Consider the following 25,063-nt stretch of genomic DNA (forward strand, 5'->3'; position numbering starts at 1 on the left):
AATGGGTAGCAAATGGTGAACCTTTTATACACTACACTTTGGCAACCTTCCCCTGTATGAATGTTGCAGGTGGCCGGCATGCTACAGCCTTAACTGTGGATGGGAAAGTATTTTCATGGGGTGAAGGTGATGATGGAAAACTTGGACACTTCAGTAGAATGTAAGACTGTTTCCTTCATTCCTGCTTATTAGTAAGAAGCTGTTAACTAGTAATAATAGTGTATTTTCATAGTTGTTTCATAGAAAATTATACATAAATTATTTATTGAAGTAAATATTAATTTAAAAAAACCTGGATGGATACACTGTAGTTTGACACACTTTTTAAAAAAAATTTATCTATCTATCTATCTATCTATCTATCTATCTATCTATCTGATTATTTGTTTATTTATTTGTTTTGTTTTTGTTTTTTGAGACAGGGTTTCTCTGTGTAGTTTTGCTGCCTGTCCTGGATCTCACTCTGTAGACCAGGCTGGCCTCGAACTCACAGAGATCCTCCTGCCTTTCCCTCCTGAGTGCTGGAATTAAAGATGTGTGCCCAGCCACACACTCTTTTTTTAAGGTTTAATAGTTTGAGTGATATATAATTTTTGTTGACCAAAGATGCGCCATCTCTGTGAAAAGACAATTGGTAAGGAGTGTACTTTACTCTTGCCTTAGGAACTGTGACAAACCAAGGCTGATAGAGGCCCTGAAAACCAAGCGCATCAGGGACATTGCCTGCGGGAGTTCTCACAGTGCAGCCCTGACGTCCAGTGGGGAACTGTACACCTGGGGCCTTGGCGAGTATGGCCGACTGGGACATGGGGACAATACAACACAGCTGAAGCCCAAAATGGTGATTATACACATTTTTATTGCTTATGAAAAGCTTTATCACTTTGATTTTTCAAGTGAAGATAAGCCTCATGTCTAGGTTTTTAAAGACATGAACATTATTGACTTTCAGTCTGTGGGAAAATTCCCATTGCTTTCTCTATCTCCATGTTTCATTCTGTTTTAAATTTGTAATCGCGTAGGTCAAAGTCCTCCTTGGTCACAGGGTGGTCCAGGTTGCTTGTGGAAGCAGAGATGCACAGACACTGGCTCTGACAGATGAAGGTAGGAGCTGGTGTGGTGCTGGGTTTCCAGCTGGGTAGACGTTACTAAGTATTTGTCTGAGGTATTCTTTTTTAAACCTAGGGTTGGTATTTTCCTGGGGTGATGGTGATTTTGGAAAATTGGGCCGAGGAGGAAGTGAAGGCTGTAACATTCCCCAGAACATCGAGAGACTAAATGGCCAGGGTGTGTGCCAGATTGAGTGTGGAGCTCAGTTTTCCTTGGCACTCACCAAGTCAGGAGTGGTGTGGACATGGTATGTAAACTTCCTCAGTGTCATTGCTGAACGTGGAATGTGTGGAGAACTCAGGCTTTGCCCTGTGCCTAGGCTAGGCTGCTTGTAAAACTGTTACTTTCTTACTCATTTGACATCTTTTTGTGGGGGGGAAAAAATCTATATTGAATTGAAATTACTGATAGAATTATGAAAAAGAAAGATCTTACAGTTCATTATGTAAAGAAAATCTAGAGAAGTTTTGAACTAGTTTGCATGACGTTTATATAGCTTTAAAAACGAATCTGTGTTACATTATTTTTTTTTTATTTTTATTTTTTGAGCTGAGGGTCGAACCCAGGGCCTTGCGCTTGCTAGGCAGGCGCTCTACGACTGAGCTAAATCCCCAACTATACTGGAAGCTATATGAAATAAGGAGAACAAAACAGACTTCTAACTTCCTTTGGTCCTGAAAAAAATTTCTACCAGGGTCTTGTGAGAGCTGGTGTTATTTAAAAAGTCTGCAGGAATGGGTGTCCAGACCATCCTTGGATGTCCTGTCAGGCAGTTAGCAACTTGAAAATACATCCGAGAGCACTTGGGAGGGGAGTGTGCAGTGTCGGCCATTCAGTCTCTTTACAGTGAAGTAGGTCTACAGTAACTGACGTACCACATCACAAGAAGGGTCCTTCCTGCCAAGTTAGCGTGGGTTAGTTTGGATTATGGTGTATAGTGGCAGAGTTCAAGGATCTTGAGTACTGTATGTGACATTATCCCTCCACTGTAGGCGTGTGGCAGTGAATGTGTTCTTATAGCATTGTTAAACTGTAACCATGCAGTGGTAGTAGAACTGTTGCCTTCTTCTCAGGGGGAAAGGGGACTACTTCAGACTGGGCCACGGTTCAGATGTGCACGTGCGGAAGCCCCAGGTAGTGGAAGGACTGAGAGGGAAGAAGATCGTGCATGTGGCGGTTGGAGCCCTGCATTGCCTGGCAGTTACAGACTCAGGGCAGGTGAGGCTCTAGTGGGCTGGGGTAAGGTGCCCTCTTGAGTGCTCATCAGGGTACAGCCCTTGTCTCGTCAAAATGAAATACTCAATTGGGTATCCTGTTGTATGCCTGGAATCCCAGTGTCTGCAACCAGGGAGTAGCTAGTTGAAGGCCAGCCTAAGTTACATAGTGAGTTGTTGCAGGCCAGCCTGCACTACATTTTCAGCATGCCACACCAAGAAAATAAAAACAAAAAATATCCCTAAATTGCTGGAATGCCTAGATGTGTTTTAATATTAGATTGGTGCAAATGTAATCACAGTTTTTATGTTGTTGAAATTTGCCATTTGATACTGAAATATATTCTTAAATAAATGGTTTATTATATGTAATTTTTAATTTTTTTACAATTATTTATTTTATCTCTGTGTGTTTATGTCTGTCTGTCTGTGTGCATGTATACACACATGTTTAAGTCAGAGGACAACTTTCTGGGGTTGGCTCTCTCCTTTTCCCATATGAGTCTTGGAGACTGAACTAGGTCATCATTCTTGGCCACAAGGACTTTTACTTGCTGAACCATCTCAGTGATCCCTATTATACATCATTTTAATTCACATTTCTCTCTCTCATATATATGAATATATGATGACTTATACTTGTCAATTATTTTATACTATTGAAATGATACTAGACAAAAAATAAATTTTAGTGATTTTTCTTACTCATGTTCAAAATGACTCATAAAGCAGTGCTGGCAATTCATAAAACCAGCAATATGTCTGGCCCAGGAATTATTAACAAATGGACAATGCAGTGGTGGGTCAAGACGTTTTACAAATGAGATGGAAGCCTTCAAGATAATGGCTGAGCATCAGGGGTTGACGATGACCAAATGATGACAGTCATGACAGCTAATTAGAGAGCTTCACAGGATGTTGCCAACTAACTCAACAGTCACTCAGTATTTAGAGAAAATTGGAAAGTGAGAAAACTTCCCAGAAGTGGGAGCTTCATGAGCTGTACAAAAAGAAGGAAATATTGTTTTGCATTGTTGTCCTCTCTTGATCTATGAGTAATGGAACTATTTCTTGATTAGATCATGATGTATAGGACAGCCGTCTGTGACATGCTTGGTGGTTAGATAGAGAAGAAACTCCAAAGCACTTTCCAAAACAAAACTCGCACAAAACAAACATAAAACAAAACAGAAAAAGGCCATGGTCATTGTTGACGGTGTGCTGCTAGTGTGATCCATTATTGCTTTATGATTGCCCAAACCATTGCATCTGAGAATTATGCTCAGCAAATCATTGAGATGAACTGTTTGTTCAACTAGTGATTCAAAGGTTAATCTAGCTGGGCTATGATCTTTTGCCTCATCCACCAGACCTCTTACCAACCACCTACCACAGCTTCAAATACCTTGCAGGGAAAACATTGCCACAAAACAGGATGCAGAAAATACTTTCTAAGACTTTGTCAAATCCTGCAGCTTGGATTTTTATACTATATGAACAAATAAACTTATTTTTCATTGGCAAAAATATATCTATTGGTTGTAATGGTTCTTGTTTTGATTAATAAGTACTTTTTGAACCTACTTACAGTAATTTAAAGTTCATGCTCCAGAACTGTAATCTGTTTTGCACCAACCTAATATTGGAGAGCTGTTAAAGTGGAGCAGTGTTCATCTTGTTTACTGGTGTATTGCTTAATTGTCAGGGTTGGGTTGGGGGTCTTGGCAAACCTTCCTTTCTATTCTGAAGTACATGCTGGAATATAAAAATTAGTGAAAATACTCCTACACCTAAGCTATTAGCAGTATTTAGAAAAAAACCTGATGCATGATAGAAGCTATTCCTACATAATAGGTATAGCTATACTTATATGATAGAGTGTATACCAACACAATAGAGGCTATATTTACATGATAGAAGCTATACCTACTTTATTTTGGAAATGCACAGGATTTGATAGATATTACTGATTTTGTTGCTTTGAGAAGAATATGCCATGACTAGCCCAAGGAGCCATATTTTAAATTTGGTTTATGAAAATGAAATTAACATTACTGTTTAGTCTGAAGTGAATTATACTCTATAAAACCTAAAAGCAAATTACGTGAAAAATGAGCATGGTATTTTTCTTTTTCTTTACAGTTTATAGTGTGGTGGATTTACTGCACTTAGCCAAAGCAATGATGTACCCTGCATCCTCTGTCTCACACCCAAAAAAGGATAAATTAATTAGAATAATATTAAGTAACATTTATAGTTGTTGGCAAGCATTTTCATGGTTGATTTTTTTCCCCTCAGAACTATATGTACTCATGCTCTTTTGTTATATTGTGAAATAATTTTTTTATCTTTAAGAGTGCATTTCTTTTGTGTGCCATGATATATGTTTTATGCATTTTCAAGTAAGTGTTTTTAGAAATGATGTGAAATTTAAAACTGTAAATTCTTTCCCCCTTCACAGGTGTATGCTTGGGGGGACAATGACCATGGCCAGCAGGGCAATGGCACAACCACAGTTAACAGAAAGCCCACACTGGTGCAAGGCCTGGAAGGCCAGAAGATCACTCGAGTGGCTTGTGGGTCATCACATAGCGTAGCATGGACAACAGTGGATGTAGCCACACCCTCTGTCCACGAACCTGTCCTCTTCCAGACAGCAAGAGACCCGTTGGGTGCTTCATATTTAGGTAACAGAATTTAAACCTTTTCAGACATCCTATTGGTTGCAGTAGCAGCCTAGATGTGTATAGTAGTGTGAGGAAGGCTGTACTGCTGTTAACCTCCAGGCTGGGCTATTCTGATCTCTAAAATGTGTAGCTTCTCTCATTTCATTTGTGTAGATGATACTTTTGTGATTTCCTCTGTTCACACAATGTGATGTATACCCTGTAGAATCCTCTTAGGTTGCTGTTTGTGTCAAGAATTGGTTTCTTTTTGTTACTGAATGTTACTTCATGCTTTATTCATTCATTGAAGAGCATTTAAATCTTTGTGTTTTTTGATTGTTACAAATTAACGTTCTTTATCATATCAAAGTTTTTTTAGTGAGTGAAAACAAGTTTTTGATTCTTTGGTATAGATGCTTGTGAATATCTTTATAAGTGCATGCCATTAGAAACTGTCGAATTGTTTTCTATAGCAACTATAGTCTTTTACATTCTTGTTAGCAATGGATGAATAATCCATTTTTTCCTGTACATATTCTCACTGTTTTTGAAAAAATTATTTGAATTATTTCAGAATTTCATACAATGTGTGCTGATCATATTCACCCTCAGTTAATCCCCTTAACTCCTCCCAGATTTTCCCCTTCCCTGCCTCTTCCCATTCTAACCTTTTTAAAAAAGTTTAATAATCCATGGACTCCAATTTGTGCTATCTCTACATAACTTCTGGGTGTGGGGCTGTTCATTGGAGTGGGGTCCACCTAATAGGAAAATTGACTGCCCCTCCCAGAAACTACCAACTGCCAATAGCTCCTCACGTAGGAATGGGGGCTCTTGAACCCCTTTTCACCCTATGGTAAAGTTGATCTTGGACAAGTCCTGTGCAGGCAGCCACAGCTACTGAGTTCATGAGAGCACTGTCACGCCATGTCCAAAAAGCACTGTTTATAAATTTACTTTTCTTTGAGAATTTCATGCCTGGGTACTGTATTTACATCAGTTTACCTCCTCCATCTTCAAGTACTCTCATCTCCTCATTCATGATTCCTTCTTCTTTAGCACGCACACATGCACATGCATATACACACACACATGCACACACATCCCTACTGAATCCATTTAGTATTGCTCATGTGTACATGTGTTTAGGGCTGACCACTTGAAGTTGGATAACCTATCGGGGGACTGGTCCCTGGAGAACACTGAATCTCTCTTTCTCAGCAGCCATTAGTTGACTCTAGCTTGCTTCATCAAGCAGTGGAGCCTTGTGGTATTTCTTCCATTCATGTTGGCATGTCAGCTGGTGTTGTTATCATGTTGATATTGTTTAGGTGACCATATGTAGCAGGAATCTTAAATGGTCTTACTAATAAAATCAAACCTGGGCCAGGTATTGGGGTGAATACTGGGAAGATCAAAGAGACAGAACAGGCCACAGCTTCCTTACCTTGTCAATTCCTCAGTTGATCCTGTTTGCTCAGACTGGAAGCTTCTGAGTCCTCATCCAAAATGGATCTCAGCTGAACTGTGCTGCTCAAAGCCTAAAAGCTTAACTAGCCAAAATGCTTCTAGTTTCTAGTCTTCACACCTTATATATCTTTCTGCTTTCTGCCATCACTCCCTGGTCTTAAAGGCTCACTTCTTGGGATTAAAGGCGTGTGTCACCATGCCTGGGTGTTTCCAATGTGGCCTTGCACTCACAGAGATCCAGAGGGATTTCTGCCTCTGGAATGCTATGATTAGAGGTGTGAGTGCCACCAAAGAAGCTTCTGTATGTAGTGGCTGTCCTGTTCTCTGACCCCAGATAAGTTTATTAGGGTGCACAATATTTTGGGGGACACAATACCACTACAGCCATATTTTGTGGGTCTAGCTTCCCTGTCATAGATAGAAGATAGTATCTTGTAGCAAATGTCCTGGTTCTCTGATGTTGCAGTCTTTCTGTACCCTCTTTCACAGTATTCTTTGAGCTCTGGGTTCACCTCTTTTTGTTTCACCATTGTGATGGTTGTGTGATGGCATCTCACTGTGGTCTTGCTAATATTAGTACCTTTGGATGTGCTTACTGACTGTGGTGGTTTGAATTGGAAATGTCCCTCATAGGCTTGGGCATTTGAGTCCTTGGTCCTCTGTAGGTTACACTGTTTAGGGAGATTAGGGGGAGTTGCAGCCTTGCTGGAGGAAGTAAGCCATTGAGAATGCATTTTGAGAGGTGCAGCCTCACCCCCCACTTCCAGTTCTCTCTCTGCTTTGTGTTTACTATTGAAGATGTGTTCTCTCAGCTTCCTGCTCCTGGCACCTGCTGCATAGCTTCCCTCATATTTTAGACTCTCCCTGTATAACTGTATGCTAAAATAAAGTCTTCTCACAGCCAAAGAAAAGTGACTAATTACCAACTTAGCGTGTTGGTAATGTGCCCCCTTCCCCCATTGTGTTTTGTTTCTCTCTCCGGACTCTTTTTTTTTTTTTTTTGTCTGCTGTTTAAAGTTTTTTATGGATACCAGATACTTCATATTCTTTTTTAGATATGTGATCTGTATATGATGTCTTCTGGTTTATGGGTGTCTTTTGTTTGTTTGTTTGTTTTTATAGCACAAATGTTTTTAATTCTGATAAAGCTTAATTCATTAGCTTTTTCTTATATGGATTTTTTTTTTTTTTTCAAATCTGAGGTATGATTTTGTCAGTCTTGGGACCTAAGGGTTTTTTACTCCTATTTTTTTTTTTTTCCTGAAAGATTTGTCGTTAAGTGGTGGGTTGTGTGTAACACCTGAGACATTTGCTGAAGCTTTCTTTTCCCTCACTTATGGAAAACTGATTGCCCCACTGTAGAGAGCTGTTGTTCTTCTGAGTTGCTCCTACAAATTTGTTAGAAATCACTGGGGCACATTTGTGCAGATCTGTTTCTGTTTTACTCCGTTGATCCTTAATGTCACTATCACACAGTCTTGTGTTACTTTCATGATTTTTAAATCAGGTAGACCTTATTCTTCCTCCTTTCAGAATTGTTGAGCTTGTTATACTTCCTCAGCCTTTCCACATACATCTTAGTATGAGCTTGTCTGTGTCTAGAAAACCTCTTGCTGGGATTCTGATAGACAGATACTGTATCAAGTCTGCATATCATCTTCCATAAAACTGCAGTCTGTGCTAGGTGGGGTTTTCCAGTCTGTGTGTGTGTGTGTGTGTGTGTGTGTGTGTGTGTGTGTGTGTGTGTGTGTGTGTGTTTAGATATTCCTTGGCTTCTTTATTATTGTTGTCATCATCATTATTATGAGTATTAGTTTTCCCGAGATCTCAGCAAAATTAGAGTTCTAGGTCCAGCAGCCTTGCCCTAATAGGAAATGAAAGAGAACATATGGATACATATACTTGTGACAGGATAATTCTTTGAACTTTCAGAAAGACTGATTAACCTTGCTTTCCAACTTGTAACCAGAGAGCCTTTCTATAAGAAATTGTTTATACTGCAGCTCTTACATTCTGTGTTCAGTGTAGGTTTGCCCAGTCATCACATGTGATGCTGTGAGCTCAGCTTATTTCATTTTCCTCTAGATATGAGTGGCCTCTGGTTATTGGAATGGTGGGAAGGGCCAGGCATGTATTTCAGTGCTAATGCACTTGCCTAGCAAGCACAAGGCCCTGGGTTCGATGCCCAATACAAGAACACCAAAGGGTGGAGGGACAAATTGAGTACACCAGCACATAGGAAACAGAGGCTTTTTTTTACTGTGAGATCTTGGGCAAGAAGAGTGTAGTGATTTAGAGGGCAGCCTCTGTCCCAGGGTCACAAGCAGGAAGGACACGAGTAGTGTTTGTAACTAGCGAGGTCTCAGTTTGTAGTTCCCTGCTTTCATTGTGACTGGTTTCTGTTCTCACCTTCATTGGTTCCTCCTTTGTGCTTACTTTAGTGTTACTTTGCTCTCTCGTGATTTGTTAAGATGAATGCTATAGCTAATTAAAGTTTTTCTTTTTTAAATGTAAGCTTTTATGAATTTACCACTTAGCATTGCTTTAGCCATATCCACATTATACAAATTTGATGTAGTTTCTTTTTCATTGCCATGCATAATAAAATTTTAATAATACCATCACATCAGTGTTATTGAGTAATAGTAATAAGTTGATACCATTATACATCACACTAATGGTTTTATTAATAATGGATTAACAAGTAAGAGCTTGTCCATCCTGTTTGTAGGTGACAACTGATGTGTGCTTTTCTTAGACTGTCTGTGTCCAGCTTTTGTTGCCAGTGTTCCTGGCCTGATGGCATGATGTACTTAGTATTCCTTTCATTCTCATTATCTTGTAAATTTGCGTGGGATTATTATTTCAGCAGAGTTAGACAGCTGGGCCTAGAGTTTTCTGTATGTGTTTAACTGTACATTGAGGGTCCTAACAGATAACTAGTTTTCTGGTAGGTTTTATGTCTGTTGGGAAGTTGTTATACCTTCTAGTGTAAAGTTGGTTGCAAAGTTTTCTTATTTTCTGTATAATATTTGTAGAATCTGTAGGGGTTTCATCATCTTCATTTTTTATTGATATTTTTTTTAAAGATTTATTTATTTATTTATTATGTACACAGCATGTATACTGCAGGCCAGAAGAGGGCACCAGATCTCGTTACAGATGGTTGTGACCCACCATGTGGTTGCTGGGAATTGAACTCAGGACCTCTGGAAGAGCAGCCAGTGCTCTTAACCTCTGAGCCATCTCTCCAGCCCGCTTTATTGATATTTTATCTTTTCAGTTTGGCTTGAGGCTCCCACTGCTCTCAAAGGACAACTTTGTACTAGCCGTCTTGGTCCCCCCACCCCCTTTTTCCCCATTGAGCTCTGCTCTAGTCTCTACTAACTCTTTTGGTTTAATTTATTCTTTTCTAATTTCTTTCTTTCTTTTTTTTTTTTTTAATAAGTATAGGTCTTTGATTTTAGGACCTTTCTATTTTCTAGTGTAGATATTTATCTCCTTGGTTAATTGCTCATACTCTTTTGTGAACTAATCTGCTTTCTCATTTAGCTTTTTTGCTTAATTTAAAATGTCTGGCATTAATATAGTACTGATAGCCTATGTTCATATTACTGTATGTAGTATGTAATGGTGGTTAGCTTTAATTGTCAACTTCGTGCAACCTAGAATGCCGGGGGCGGGGGGCAGGAAATGATTAGTTATATTTTGATTAAAAACAATAAATTAAAAATGAAATTATGAGCCTCAATGAAGAATTGTTTACCTTGGTTTAGCCTGTAGTCTGGGGGGGATTATTTTAATTTAGCTAACTGATATGGGAAGACCCAGTTCACTGTGGGCAGCAGAGGGTCCTGAACTGTATGCAGAATGGAACTGAACACAAGCAAGCAGTCAAGCAAGCAATCTTGCATTGATACCTCTCTGTCCTTGACTGTGGATTTGATGTTACTGGATGCCTTGAGCACTTGCCACTGTGACTCTACCTCAGCAGACCATACCCTGTAATTGTAAAACCAGGTAAACCCTTTCTCCCCTAAGTTGCTTTCCGTCAGGGTGTTATTTTATTACAGCAAGAACTGTATACCTAGGACCATCAGAGCACCATGGTGTTGTCTGTACCATGACATGTCATAGTTTATCTTTCCTATACTTTAAGCTGTTTGAGTTTGTACTAAATGCAGCTTCCTTATGGGCTACATAGGGGTGAGTTTTCTTAAATTCACTGCTTTCTATGTCTTTTAATTGGGGTTACCTTATGTTTAATTTGATTATTTATAGGCTTGTCTTAATCTATTTTCTGTCATTTTTTTTTCCTGTTAGTCTTCAGTGTTCTCTTGGTGTGTGGTGGTTTTTTAATGATTTTCCTCTTGTTATCTGTGGGCTACACTCATTTATTTTGTGATTACTTTAAGTTATTGAGTGTATTAGACTACTTGAACTTGTCATAATAACCTTTATGGTAATATTGTATCTCATGAATAGAATAGATTATAGTCATCTATCTCTGTTTTTACTCTCTAGCCTTTGGTTGTTAAATATTTTATATTTTTGGTTGTGAGCCTAGCCTTTAATGGCTGAGCCATCTCTCCAGCCCGGCTGTAAATATTTTACTTGTTTATTTTTATTTATTGTTTGTTTGTTCTTTTGAGATAGGGTTTCTCTGTGTAGCCCTGACTGTCCTAGAACTCAGCTCTATAGACCAGGCTGGCCTCAAACTCAGAGGTTCACCTGCCTCTGCCTCCTGAGTGCCGGATTAAAGGTACTTGTTTATTTTTAAATATTTATTTACACACACACTTGTGCAGGGGCCTTCCTGTGGAGGACAGAGGACAACTTGTGGGAGTTGCTTCTTGTCTTCCACCTTGTGAGTCCCAGGAATTGAACTCATAAGGTTTGGCAGCAAAGAAGTTCCACTTGCTGAGCCATCTCCCAGGCTCTTGGGAGTCTTCTTATTGAACGGCCTATGACTGAGGGTCCAAGCTCTAATAACTCAGAAAAGAGAAAACAATCAATTGTATCAGTAACTCAAAAAGAAGTAACCTGTATTTGACACTGGGGTTTGTAGTTGATAGCATATGGTATCTGGGCAAAGCATCATCTCCCAGTTCAAAGTAACTCCATTTGAATGTCTGTTCTCCGTGTTTATGTATATGTATATATTTTAGGAAGCTGCTACAGTAGTAGGCTTCCTGTGAGTTTTTCAAAGATCTCTAGTGCTACTTAGCTCTCCCTGTACCTCTTCCTCTAATGTACCCCATCTCATTTAACCCTTCCTGTTCTGTTACTGCACTTCACTCTTCATACCATGTCTATTCTGTCCTCCTTCCCTTGAATCTGCCCTCCCCGTTGCCCCTTAGGGTTTCCTTTTCCTGTGGTACTCTAACTTAGACACAGCTATCTAAAGATTCACATGAAAGAGAACATGTTTCATTGCTGGTCTGAGTTGTCTCACTCAGAGGGATTATTCCTAGAACTACCCATGCCTGTGATTTCATTCATACTTAAACATTGTGATTTAAATAAAAATATAATTACATTGTTTCCTGCCCTTCCTTCAATCCCCCCACCCATGTCCCTGCTCCCTCTCAAATTCATGGTCTCCTTTTCTTACTTATTATTTTTACACACACACACACACACACACACACACACACACACACACTTATGTATTATTTATAGTTTTAGGTAAATATAAAAGGATATGATACCCTGTAGTTTTTCCAAACATCCTTAATGTTATTTAATCCACCCTCCCTCCCACTTCTCTGTTGTCCTCCCTCATCCCCAGTTAAAAGCCCCCCTCTTGTTTTCTAACTTCCTCATATATCACTTGTACCCTGATTGTTCCTCTCTTGAGCATCCTGCCCACTCCCAGTGTCAGGTTCACTTTCCCATTTCTGTAGTTACTCCAGGTTCTATACTCACACCTGAGGAATTAGAACCTGGAACCACAGATGAGAGAGGACATGCAGCATTTGTCTTTCTGGGTCTAGGTTGCCCCATTCATTATAATGTATGTTCTAGTTCTGTTCCTGCAAATTTCATGATTTCATTTTTCTTACAGCTGAATAAATACTATTTCATTGTATATGTGCATCACAGTTTCATTATCCATTCATCAGTTAAGTGACATTTAGGTGGTTTTCACTTCCTAGCTATTGTTTCTGAGTTCTTTGAGCATATGCCAAGATTTTTTGTTTGTTTAATTTAATGAAATACAGGTTTTTCAAGTGTTCCCTAATACATAATACAATATTATGAATTTCTTTGGTGTCTGCTTTATGTTTACCTGCTCATTTGTGATTTTGTTTACTTAGGTCATCTTTTTGGGTTAGTGGGTCCAAGGATCTGTCAGTTTTGCTTGTCTTCTCAAAGAACCAGCTGTTAGATTTGTTGATTTTTTTTGTCTTGTCTGCTTCCCTCCCTCCCTCCTTTCTGGAAGTTGGGCCAGGCACAGTCAGGACTCATTATTCTTGACCATGGCCTGCTTGGAGACCTGGGATGGTCTGGGAATTGGGGAGCATGCTGGCAGGGTAGGGTCAGGTGGACTTTTCAGGCTGTGCTAGAGCACAGGCTAAGCCTGGAGATTGGATGTGGCAGAGGAGGGATAAGGTTAGGTGGATATAGGGGTCTGGGTGGGCACTAGATTGTATGTCCTGGCCCAAGCCTGGAGGTTGCAACCAGTATAAGTAGGGCTTATCAGACAGGGTAGGGGCACTGGATGTGGGACCTTGGTTGAGCTGAGAATTGGGAGGGTCAAGATAGGATCAAGGAGACTCACCAGTCTGGGCCATGCCATAGCACAGCATGTATGGACAGAGCTGGGCCTGGAAGTTGGCTATGGTTAGAATGAGGTAAGGTCAGGAAGACGTGGGAGCTGGGCTGGCACTTAGGATGTCAATTTGACTTTTCTTTACAACTGAGAAATATTCATCTTATATCTCTGTTTATGTCTCCATCCTATTAATGGATGTTTAGGGTGTATTTCCTATCCATCATGAACCAGTACCTTTGGCAATATTGCTTTGATATTTCATGCCTCAAGGATCTCTGCATTGGGTGTTGCACATCTGAGGCTATTTTGTCTTTATGTTTTCTGTGTTCTTTCACTCATAATTTGAACTCTCCTAGTGTGACTGGGTTTTGGTAGAGTTGAGTTCCTCCTCTCAGTAGACAAGGGTGTAGTTCACTGACTAAACCTCGGTCTACATGCTCACTTCTCTGTGAGTAAAATATTGACTTCAGAAACAATAGTTCCTGGATATCCACAGTTGCTGGATAGGCTCACTTTGCAAATGTTGTTAAGTTAACCTAGTTGTCTCTCTAACTCACTATTGGAAACTGAAGGAAGGAAGAACAGTACAGTGTAGTAAGATCCAACTTTGCAAGGTTAGTAGGAAGTTAAATAGACCAAGGATAGGCATTAGTATTTAATTTAACAGGCAAAAATATCAAGGAGGGAAAAGTAGATGGAGTGAGAAAACTCACTGTTCAGATCTACAGAGTTCTTAGATTTTCAAAGCTGTTAACAGTTACATGTGAGTGAAAAGGAGAGGGCTGGGAAAGAGCGACATGAGGGCAAGAAGGAGAATGGGTGTGGCTGTGGATAGGAAGAATAGTATAGAGCAGTGGTTCTCCGCCTCTGGGTCATGACCCCTTTGGGGTCGCATATCAGATATTTATGTTATGATTCATAATAATAGCAAAATTATAGTCATGAAATGGAAATGAAATAATTTTATGGTTGGGAACTACCACAACATGAGAAACTAAAGGGTGTAGAGAGTATACAGTAGAATGAGTGGAAAACTACAGAGTAATAAAAACTTAGTTGAACAGCATAGAAACTAGAGCAAGATTATCAAGAGATATGTATGCAAGAGTGATGTTGGGAGTCCAGGGTAGTTTTTATTGTAGATCAAACCTGTAAAACCAGGGTTGTGGACATGCTGTGTCCTGTCAGTTTGGGGTTGAGTTCCTGCTCAGTTGCCAGTAGGTGTCAGCTGAATGACCCATTCACCCCATATGATTTCACATGGGCTTGATGGTGGGTTTTTTTTTTTGTTTGTTTTTCAACTCCATTGAGTAGGTTCTTGGTGGCCGTAATATTTATCTCAGCCACCTCTTCCTATCCTGTGGCTTCCTCAGTGTGGCTGTCTTGAAGCATCCCAGTGTTCTTGTTTGTTGTGGCTTTGCCTATGGATTTTTTCTTACTGATGTTTGAGTGCGGTGCTTTGTTTCCCCAGCCTTTCACCTTGAGCGCTCTTCTTTCTGTTTGGTCATATCTGTCCCTCCTGTCTATGTGTTTTTTATTTGGTTCACTGGACATTTCAAAGATTTCTCTTTTTAAACTGAATTTCTTGCTAATTTTTCTTCTTCTGGGGAGTTGATCTTCCCATCCAGTTTTTCTGACTTTTCCATCTGTTTTCCTTGCCTTCCCTCTCCAGGTTTTGGGCTGAGTTAATCTGCTTGTTTGTATCCTCTTTAAGGTCACTGATCTTTGTAAGTTTAAAAAAGTGTTCTTTTGTGTATTGATTGCTTTGCCTGAATGTATGCCTGTGTACCACACATGTGCCCGGTGCCTACCGAGGCCAGAACAGAGCATCAGATCCCTAGAACTGGAGTTAGAGATGATAGTGAGCTGCCATATGACTGCAGGGACTCGAACTTGGGTCCCTGGAAGAGCAGCCAGTGCTCTTTTCTGAGCCATCTCTTCAACCCCTCTTTCATCATTTTTTACTAGTAAACATTTGAAATCTTCGTTTGGTGTGTTTTATGTCTTTCAGTGTCTTGAGTTTAGTACTTTAGTGAATAAGCTTTTGGAGGAGGCCTGTTCATTTTTAAGTTTCTACATCTCTGAGATGTGATTTGTACATGTGTTAGTTTGGATATTACTTCAAGTTTTATTTGGGGATCTTATTGAGCAGCCCACTTTTGAAGGCTCAATCTCCAGTAATCCTCAACAAAGAATACAAGCAGGCATAGCAGTGACATATCAAATCATCCATGATAAATACACTTAAATTGAGTTAAGGCCCACTAATGTGCTATTGTGGTAATACACAGAATATGGCAAAGGATGTTCTATGAAGTTAAAAAGTATTTAGAGTAAATGTGGGAGTACTAATGCATAGTGAAGGAGGGGTAGGAAATGGGAACTATAAGAGGGGTCAAATAGAAGAAGGTGAATGGAGAAGACTGTTTTGGAGGTGAAGAGAAATGAAGAAGGACTTAGAAGAAAGAACAAAGAATAAAAAAGATTCTCAATAATGAGAAAGTTTGAAAACCAAGCTAAAAGTAAGAAAGGAAATAAAAAATTGAAACAAGACTTGTTTAAAAGAGTAAGAGAAAGTCAGAGCACTACCAACAGCATGGTAGAGTGAAGAAAATGGAAACGTGGAACAAAAAAGGAAGGAAGGAAAGAAAAGGACTGCCTGAGAATACTAAAAACATCATAAACTGATGAAGAATAAAAATGACATAATAAATAAAATAAAATCATTGCTCAAACTACTAGGGACAATCAGGTAGGTGCAAGTGACAAAGATAGGGAGGGAAGTCTTGTGCTAGAGGTCTGCTGTCTGTCTGTACTTCTGTGCGTCTACTTGTGCACCAGAGACCTCTGCTGGGCACTCTTAACTTTCAGTCTGTGGGCTGCACGCCTAGGCTTCCAGATTGTATCCCCTGGAGTAGTGCCTAACGATTTCACTGGAGTGTGGGAAGCAACCACAGCACTGAGACTGTACAGGGGGAGGGGTCTGTCTTCTTGCTCTCAAGACCTCTTACTCACCTTACTAGTAAGAGCTCCTGGGCTGTGCAGCACTGAACAGTAGATAAACGACTCTAGAGGCTGATCAGGCTCAGAGCTGTGAAACTCCAATGGTTTTTGGTTTTTGGTTTTTTTTGTTTTTGGGGTGTGTGTGTGTGTGTGTGTGTGTGTGTGTGTGTGTGTGTGTGTTTTCAGTTAATGGGACCTGTTCCTGACACATTACAACATTATGTCTTTTACTGCATAAGCCAAGTGCCTCTTGCAGCCTTGGATTTATGCCAGAGCCTGGTTCTCTTGCCCTTCACAGCTGATTCCCAGGGCTGTTTCATCCTGTGGAATGTTAGGCTTTCTCACTTGGATTTCCCCGTTTTCAGGCTCCCAGAGTAGCTCAGTGTTAAGCTGTAGATTTCCTCTCAAAATAGCACCTCGCTAACAACCTCCCAAGTCATATGGAGTGACAACATGGGATTCCTGACCACTGCTGAGTCCTGTCCGAGGAATCTGTCCTACCAAAACCCAGAGTTTAGTTCTTATGAGGGCTGTGGGCCTGCCCTCTGGTCAGGACTTCCAGTTCACTGTGTCCAGTGCTGTCTAGCACACCTCTCCCTCCAGGGAGCTCTGCGATGGACTCACTTGGCCTGGTCTGCTTCTTTTGCTGTCACATGTTTTTCCTCTGCACTTTTGGTGTCCTACTTTCGTGAGTTTCCAAAACTTGGGCATGTTCTGTCTGTATAATAGGACTATATTGGTCAGCTTTGTCAGTTTGACACACACTAGTGTTATTTGAGGAAGTTATGTCCATCATAGTGCCTGTAGATAAGTGTGTGGGATATTTTCTTGATTAATGGTTGATGTAGGAGGTCCCAGCTCACTGGGGGTGGTGTCAACCCTGGGCAGGTGGTCCTAGGGTGTAAGAAAGCAGCCTGAACAAGCCATGAAGAACAAGCCATTAAGCAACAGTTCACCATGGGCTATACATCAGCTCCTGCTTTCAGGTTCCTGCCTTAAATTCCTACCCTGACTTTTTTCAATGATGGTTTGTGATATGGAAGCAAACCATGTATGTAAACAAAATGAACCCTTTCCTCCTCAAGTTGCTTTTGGTTGTAGTGTTTTATCACAGAAACAGAAACCGTAAGACCGACAAAATTTAGAATATATGATTAAAACTACAATTAGTAGGGTAGACCATAAAAGGGATTAGAATATCTTTAAAAAATATTTTATTTAATATTCATGCATGTTTGCTGGGCACAGTGGCACACACCTTTAATTCCAGCACTCAGGGCAGAGGCAGGTGGATCTCTGAGTTAGAGGCCAGTTTCTTCTACATTAGTGAGTTCCAGGACAGTCAGAGCTACGTAGACCCTGTCTCAAAAAACAAAAACTAAAACAAAAACCCACCCAAATCAAGAAGTACTCATGCATAACTACAATGGTTAGATCAAATCCAACCCCATTCCATCCCCTCCAGTTTCTCTCCTGTCCCCCATCACTTCTCTCCTCCCTCCTCTCTAAATACTCACTGAGTCAATTTAGTGTTGCCTGTGTGCACATGGTCTAGCATACTGGAGCATGGGCAACCTTGGGGCAAGCTTCTCTGATGAAAACTGACTTCTTTTTTCCAGCAGCCATCATTTGCTAATAGTTTCTCAAAGGTATGTGGAACTTCCTGAGTGCCTCTCTCATCCATACTAAGATTTTGGCTGCCAAGGAAAGAGACTTTTAAGAACTCTGTGCACTGTAAATCACAGGGTCTTCCAGTCTGGCTGATGTGCACAGGTGCTGCTTCATAAACGGCAAAGTGCAGATTGTGGTTTGTGTTCAGAATAGCCGGAAGTAGTCAGACTATATAGAAGAAGAGCAATCTGTCATCTTAAAAACAACTTTGATTTTTGTTTCCCTTTTTAGGTGTGCCTTCAGATGCTGATTCTTCTTCTGCCAGCAATAAGATAAGTGGTGCAAATAACTGTAAGCCTAATCGCCCTTCTCTTGCCAAGATCCTCCTGTCACTGGAAGGAAACCTGGCTAAGCAACAGGCCTTATCACACATCCTTACAGCACTGCAGATCATGTATGCCAGGTAGGCTATGTGTTGGTTTATAAATCCTACCTCAATGTGAACTTTATGGCTTTATAATATTTTTTTTTTCTGTATGTAAAAGCAAAGAGCCTTTCTTTTTCTCCCCCCCCCCACTGTCTTCCATACCTATTTATTTATTTATTAAGAGATTTTCTATTCATTTTACATATCAGCAGATTCTCCTGTCCTCCCTTCTCCCACCCCTCAGTCTTGCTCCACCCCTCACCCCCCATTCCCACCTCCTCCAAGGCAAGGTCTCTCCTGGGGAGTCAGCAAAGTCTGGTATATTCAGTTGAGGCAGGTCCAATCCCCTCCTCCCTGCACCACGGCTGAGCAAAGTGTCTCACCATAGGCACTAGGTTCCAAAAAGCTGGCTCATGCACTAAGGACAGGTCCCGGTCTCACTGCCTGGGGGCCCCCTAAACACTTCAAGCTAAACAACTGTCTCACTTATCCAGAGGGCCTATTCCAGTACCATGGGGGCTCCTCAGCTATTGGTTCACACAGTTCATGTGCTGGAGGAAAGAGAGCTTAGAGGAGCGGGAGGTCTTAGCTAGATCAGGCTTTATAATATTTTAATTGACCAGATGTTTATGAGAATGTTGTGCTATTGTCTTAAGTGCTACCAATTACAAGTCACATATCCTTGCTGGTAATTAATGGAATCTTGGTGCTTTACAAAGAAAACCCAACTGAGTGTTGAAATATGAATCAGAAAATCAAGCTTAAGGATGTTTTCTTTCTTTCTTTTTCTTTTTTTGATAATTCTATATCAGTATGTAGGTAAGAGGAAGAATGAGTTGATGCTAATTTAAGATGATTCTCACCGGGCAGTAGTGGTGCATGCCTTTAATCCCAGCACTTAGGATGTAGAGGCAGGAGAATCTCTGAGTTTGAGGCCAGCCTGGTCTACAGAGTTCCAGTACAGCCAGGGACACACAGAGAAACCCTGTCTCAATCCCCCCCCCCCCCCCCCCACCCCCCACCCCCCAAAAAGAATTATTCTTTCCATCACTTGATAAGGTAGTTCTCACTGTCTTACATATTCATTTGCTGCTGTTGTCTTGGAGCCTGTTGTAGTCAGCTTTCCAACACTTAAGAAAACACCAGAGATAGTCAACTTAGAGGAAGATTTATTTGGTCCATTGTGGGTCCTCCAGCTTTGGGTCTTCATGGTGGGAGCCAGAGGCAGAGAAAAACCTGCTCACCTTATGGTAAGAAGTTGAAAGAGAAGGAAGCAATCAAGGTTCCAGTCCCCTCAATGATATGCTCTCTTAACCCTAGTATGGTTGATGTATTGTGCACCCCAGTAAACTTGTTTGTGGGTCAGAGAACAGAACAGCCACTATATTAAACATGGGTTTAGGCAGTGGTAGCATACACCTTTAATCCTAGCATTCAGGAGGCAGAGATCTGTCTGGATCTCTGTGAGTTCAAAGCCACACTGGAAACAGACAGGCATAGTGACACACGCCTTTAATCCCAGGAAGTGATGGCAGGAAGCAGAAAGGTATATAAGGCATGAAGACCAGGAACTAGAGCCTTTTTAAGCTTTTAGCTTTTAGCAGCAGTTAAGCTGAGATCTATTCCGGTGAGGACTCAGAGGCTTTCAGTCTGAGGAAACAAGATCAACTGAGGAATTGGCTAGGTGAGGTTGGATGTGGCTTGTTCTGTTTCTCTGATCTTTCAGCCTTCATACCTGGCTCTGGGTTTGTTTTTCTTAATAAGACTGTTTAAGATTTGTGCTACACCCTATGATTCTCCCTAGACTCTATCTCTTACAAATCCCGCCACCTCACAGTAGTGATATCTGGACTCTACCACGTGGTAGTTAGCAAAACTTAAGTGAGTGCTCCATCAACTAATGTATCGTGGGTGTGGATTTCATAGTTGTGTTCATATAACTTAAGAGCAAAGCCTAAAGTAGTCATTGAGGGATAGTTAATCTGCTGCTTATTATGTCAAGTTTTTCTTAAACATCAACTATCTATTCCTCAAGCTTCAACAGCAGCCCAACAGGTTTTCCTAGACTGAGCTAGAGGCTTACTCTGCTCTGTTTTTTCCAGTGGTTCTCAGCTTTCCTAATACTGCGACTCTTTAGTTCCTCATGTTGTGACCCCTACCCATAAAATTATTTACTTTTTACTTCATAACTGTAATTTTGCTACTGTTATAAATGCTAACATAAATATCTGATATGTAGGATATCTGATATGCAACCCCTGTGTAAAGGTCATTCAACTCCAAAAGGAGTCATGACCCACAGGTTGAGAATCACTCCATCAGACAGTCTTTCACTTGTCTTTACTGTGTCTGCTAAATACAACCATGTGTTGTTTAATATAACAATGAGGTTACATTCTCAGAAACATGTTATATTAATGTTATAAGTAAGGACTTTGTTATATGCATGTAATTTAAGCTCACTGGGACCTTTCTAGTTGATATAGTTCTATAAAAATCACAATTTAATGTACAGTTCATTGTGGACTGAAATGTTACTATGTGTCTTATACCTATGAATAAGATTGGGATATACATTTTAGCTTAGAGCTATTGGCTACCTGGTTAAAAATGCATAGTAGTTTTCTAGAACTCATTTATGCATAGGCTGTAAAAATGAAGCACTTGGCCCATCATGTTGCTTCTCACGGTGCCCAGGTAAAGGGTGGCTTACCACAGTCCGGGCCTTCTGTTCTGACAGAGATGCAGTGGTTGGAGCCCTGATGCCGGCCGGCATGCTCGCCCCAGTGGAACGCCCCTCATTCCCCTCCTCAGCACAGGCTTCTGATGCGTCAGCAATGGCCAGTCCCATGAGTGTAGAGGAAGGCATGCTGGCTGCGGATCTTGAGGACCGACTGAGCCCAAACCTATGGCAAGAAAAGAGAGAGGTAAAGGGCCAGCAGCTTAAGGCAGTGTTGCATTTGAAAGGGAAAAGCAGCTTCACTATATCTAGGAAATTCTACTCATTCTGTTGCTTAAGTTTTGTGTCTGCTGTTTGATTTTGAATTTGACTTGGTAAAATGTATATTTAAAGGGATTTCTTAGTGTTGAAATGAAAATAGATTTATTCCATTAAAAAGTCATTAAATAGAATGCTGAAGTGTTAAAAATCAGAAAATTGGAAAAGTGTATTAACTTACTTGGGACTCCTTAGAGACATGTGAGCTCAGTGTAGTGTGACTGTGGGCCTGCTGTTTTCACAGGGCTGTTGTGGCCCACTAGGGATGCTAGGTGAGACTGTGATACAAGTGCTAGATTGTCCTAAAATGCTACAAGTGGTTTCAGTGTTCCAGATTGCCGAGCTTCTTAAACATTTCCTCTGGTGTATGCTCCAATTAGATGGTCTCCTCTGAGGACCCTGTGACCCCCTCTGCAGTCACACCATCTGCTCCTTCTGCCTCCTCTCGACCGTTTATCCCAGTGACGGATGACCCAGGAGCTGCCAGCATCATTGCAGAAACCATGACCAAAACCAAAGAGGTCAGGAGCCATCTTTGACTTGAAGTGTAAAATTGCCTTAATTGTACTCAAAAGTTCAGGAGTCCTGTTTAAAGCTGGAACATGCTGTACTTTGTATATCAGTCACAGCTCTCCCATAAAGTTCTGAGACAGTGGTACACTACTTGGAAAAACTACAGTTTCTAGATGTATTTTTTTAGTTAAGTGTCTTAGTTTTAGTTAAGTGCCTTGACCACGGCAACTCTTATAAAGAAAACATTTAATTGAGGGTGGCTCGCTTACAGTTTCAGAGATTCAGTCCATTCTCATGATGGGGAGCGTGACAGTGTGTAGACAGATGGGGTGCTGGAGCTGAGAGTGTTACATCTTGCAGGCAACAGGAAGTCAAATGAATGTCACACTGAGGGAAGCTTGAGCAAAAGAGACCTCGAAGCCTGCCCCTACAGTGACACACTGCCTCCAACAAGGCCACACCTCCTATTAATGCCACTCCCTTTGGGGTCCATTTTCTTTCAAACCACCACATTAAGCATAATCGATATTTAAGTAGGGAAGTGAGCATATAAGGAAAGAGGCAGAGGAGTAAAGTAAGAATGAGAAGGGAGATGCTAGAGATTTAAGTAGTTGAGAAAGTTGTAGAGAAGGTATAGAGAAAGAAAGGATAGTCATGAAAGCCTTTTCCAAGTGAGATACAAGTTAAAACATAACAGCAGTGCTGCTGGTAACGGCAGTCCCCACCCCCTGTGACCAACCTGCTGTGGCTGAGCATTGCTGGCTGGGCTTTTTACAGGCTCTACCACTTTACCAGGATGTCTTGTCTGTCTGTCTATATCTGTTTGCCTTTATATTGTTACACAGTCATGGGTTTCCATTAAGTGTGCTGTTTATTTCTGTCATTGTTAAGAGCCAGGATTTCCTTCATAAGTCTTTGATCATTTCCTTTCATCACTGTTGGGGTAACAGAATTAAGGAATAAATTGTGTGTGTGTTGAGGGGGGTGGTCCAGGTCACACACAGGAAAAACCAGGCTATGTCATCTATTTATTTTTTGTGCTGGCTGCCACCTACTTTAAGGTGTCTTTGCTTGAGCACAGGCACTGGAACTCCAAGCCAGTCTGTCTGCCTCGAGGGACCACATCTTCACTTGACTTGCAGCCACCCCACTTTTCATGCTGGCTGGACTTCCTCACTTGGCTTGGCTCTACTGCACTAGGCACCCCATCAGTAGACACCTTCCCAGCCTCATACTTAGTACCACACCAGTCACCTTAATAGATTCCCTTGATTCATTCCATAGTTACCATTGACAGGAAGTACATTCTATGGATATAATTCATAGCCATCTGTGTAATAAGAAAGTCAGCATAAGTTCTGTCTAGAATTAATTTTTGTTTCTGGCAATCTCCTGGTATGAGACTAATGCATAAGTTATCCTGAAGAAGGCATAGTTTTTGCTTTTAGGTAGAAGGCAGATGGTATGATTTCCTTACTACACATTTATCAATGAGACCCAGAGCATTTCTGGATTGTATCCGCAAATCCTTATCATTTCTGATTTTGTTAAACCTGTGAGTTATATGAGGTAAATTTCCCACTAGTATTGGTGTATAATTCATGTTTAAGGATATGTAGCTAGTACTTTCTTTTTCAGCAATCTAGACATTTCTTTTCTTTTAAACTTCCCCATCAAATATTGTTAGATTTCTATTTCTGCATCTTAAGACCGAAGATACTTTATGTGTTAATAATTAAATACTCTGCTGGCTGCTTTTGCTGTCATTTTGGAACCCCATTATTTCTGATGAATTTCTCTTACTCTCTGAAGGGAGAACCTGCTCCCAGGACTCAGGTGTGGCTGTTCTCCCTGTTCTCATTTCTTTTATCACAAAAGCAAAGAGGAGTGGACAGCCTTCTAGCTCTCGCTCCTTATTGAGTCTTACTGATTTTGCCTAGGGAACAAACAGGGCTAGTATCTGCCCCTGCTTCACATAGTTTTTAGGGTGAGCTCAGAAGTTGTGGGCTACCCCAGCTTTGATGGCTGGGGTCCCTTTCTCCTTTTTATGAGTATTGCCAAGAGACTCTTGTGCACTGAAAATAAGGTGGGGACAGCTGACCCAGGTGAGGCACCTTTACAGGATAGGGCCTTGGCAAGGTGGGAGGACAACAATGTTGAGGAAGCAACTCCCAGCAAATAAGCAGAAGAAGGAGAAAAGGTGAACAGATGGGGTATGTTTTAATGGACACAGTGAGAGTGGAAAGTAAAATGCTGCATTTTTGCAAGGTTTGTGGGGTAGACCAGAGTGGGGCATTGACAGAACAAAGAAGAGACAAACACAGAAACAAAAAGCTGGAGTTGAGTGGACTGGGCTCTCTCCATGGAGAATGCACAGGATTCTGGAAACTCAGCATGTTCATTTTATAGAGTTGAACAGGGAGTAGGGGTTATCATATACTTCAGCAAGAGAAGTCTCTATAGGGGAACAGTCTACAGGCCTTAAACATCCTAGGAGGAAAGCTGTTGTCTTAGTTAGAGTTTCTATTACTGTGAAGAGATACCATGACCACAGCAACTCTTATAAAGGAAACAATTTAATCGGGTAGTTTACAGGTTCAGAGGTTTAGTTCATTATCATCATGGTGGGACATGGCAGCATGCAGGCAGACATGGTGCCAGAGCTGAGAGTTCTACTCCTTGATTGGCAAGCAACAGGAAATGATCTGTCCTACTGGGAGAGACTTGAGCATACATGAAATCTCAAAGTCTGCTTCTACAGTGATACACTCCCTCCAACAAGGCCACATCTTCTAATTATGCCTCTCTCTTTGGGGGACATTTTCTTTCAAACCACCACAGCTAAGGTGAACATTGTCTGTACACACTGTAGCATCCACACTTGGGCGAGAAGGGAAGGCTTTGCCATTTCCCTCTGAGCCTCATTCCCCCACAACCCCAAGATATTTTGCCATTTTCCAGTGTGTCTGAGGCTAAGGTCCTTGAAATGACTGTGCCCATGTCAATAGCACACATTCACTCAGGACTTCATCCATTTCCTGTAGTAAAAGAGTAAAAACATTTTTAAATTGTTACCTAAAAATGTTAAAAAAAAAATCTTTTCTAAGGAACGCAAGGGAAGTTGATAGTATGAATGATGTGGTATACACACAGGATTAATTTTAAATAAGATTCTGTGAAAGACTTATGGGAGAGATCTAGATGAAAGTTGTATTATAAAATCTGCTGAGTAGAAGTAGGTTTCACATGGCATGGCTTCCTTCTAACCTCATA

The 25,063-nt window shown here is 40.9% G+C and overlaps 1 protein-coding gene across 1 annotated transcript in view; it reads left to right on the forward strand.

The window, feature by feature from the left end:
- The window catches only part of Herc2 (HECT and RLD domain containing E3 ubiquitin protein ligase 2), a 224,647-nt gene that overhangs the window by 163,476 nt on the left and 36,108 nt on the right, over positions 1–25,063 (forward strand). The window contains exons 60-68 of the mRNA XM_036183790.1: positions 70–160; positions 664–841; positions 1,023–1,104; positions 1,186–1,357; positions 2,184–2,328; positions 4,786–5,011; positions 18,144–18,315; positions 21,020–21,206; positions 21,658–21,798. Of these exons, the coding sequence (XP_036039683.1) occupies positions 70–160; positions 664–841; positions 1,023–1,104; positions 1,186–1,357; positions 2,184–2,328; positions 4,786–5,011; positions 18,144–18,315; positions 21,020–21,206; positions 21,658–21,798 (1,394 nt within the window). The remainder of the gene's footprint in view (positions 1–69; positions 161–663; positions 842–1,022; positions 1,105–1,185; positions 1,358–2,183; positions 2,329–4,785; positions 5,012–18,143; positions 18,316–21,019; positions 21,207–21,657; positions 21,799–25,063) is intronic.

This window comes from Onychomys torridus, chromosome 1, assembly GCF_903995425.1.
Source record: "Onychomys torridus chromosome 1, mOncTor1.1, whole genome shotgun sequence".
Taxonomy (NCBI): Eukaryota; Metazoa; Chordata; class Mammalia; order Rodentia; family Cricetidae; genus Onychomys; species Onychomys torridus.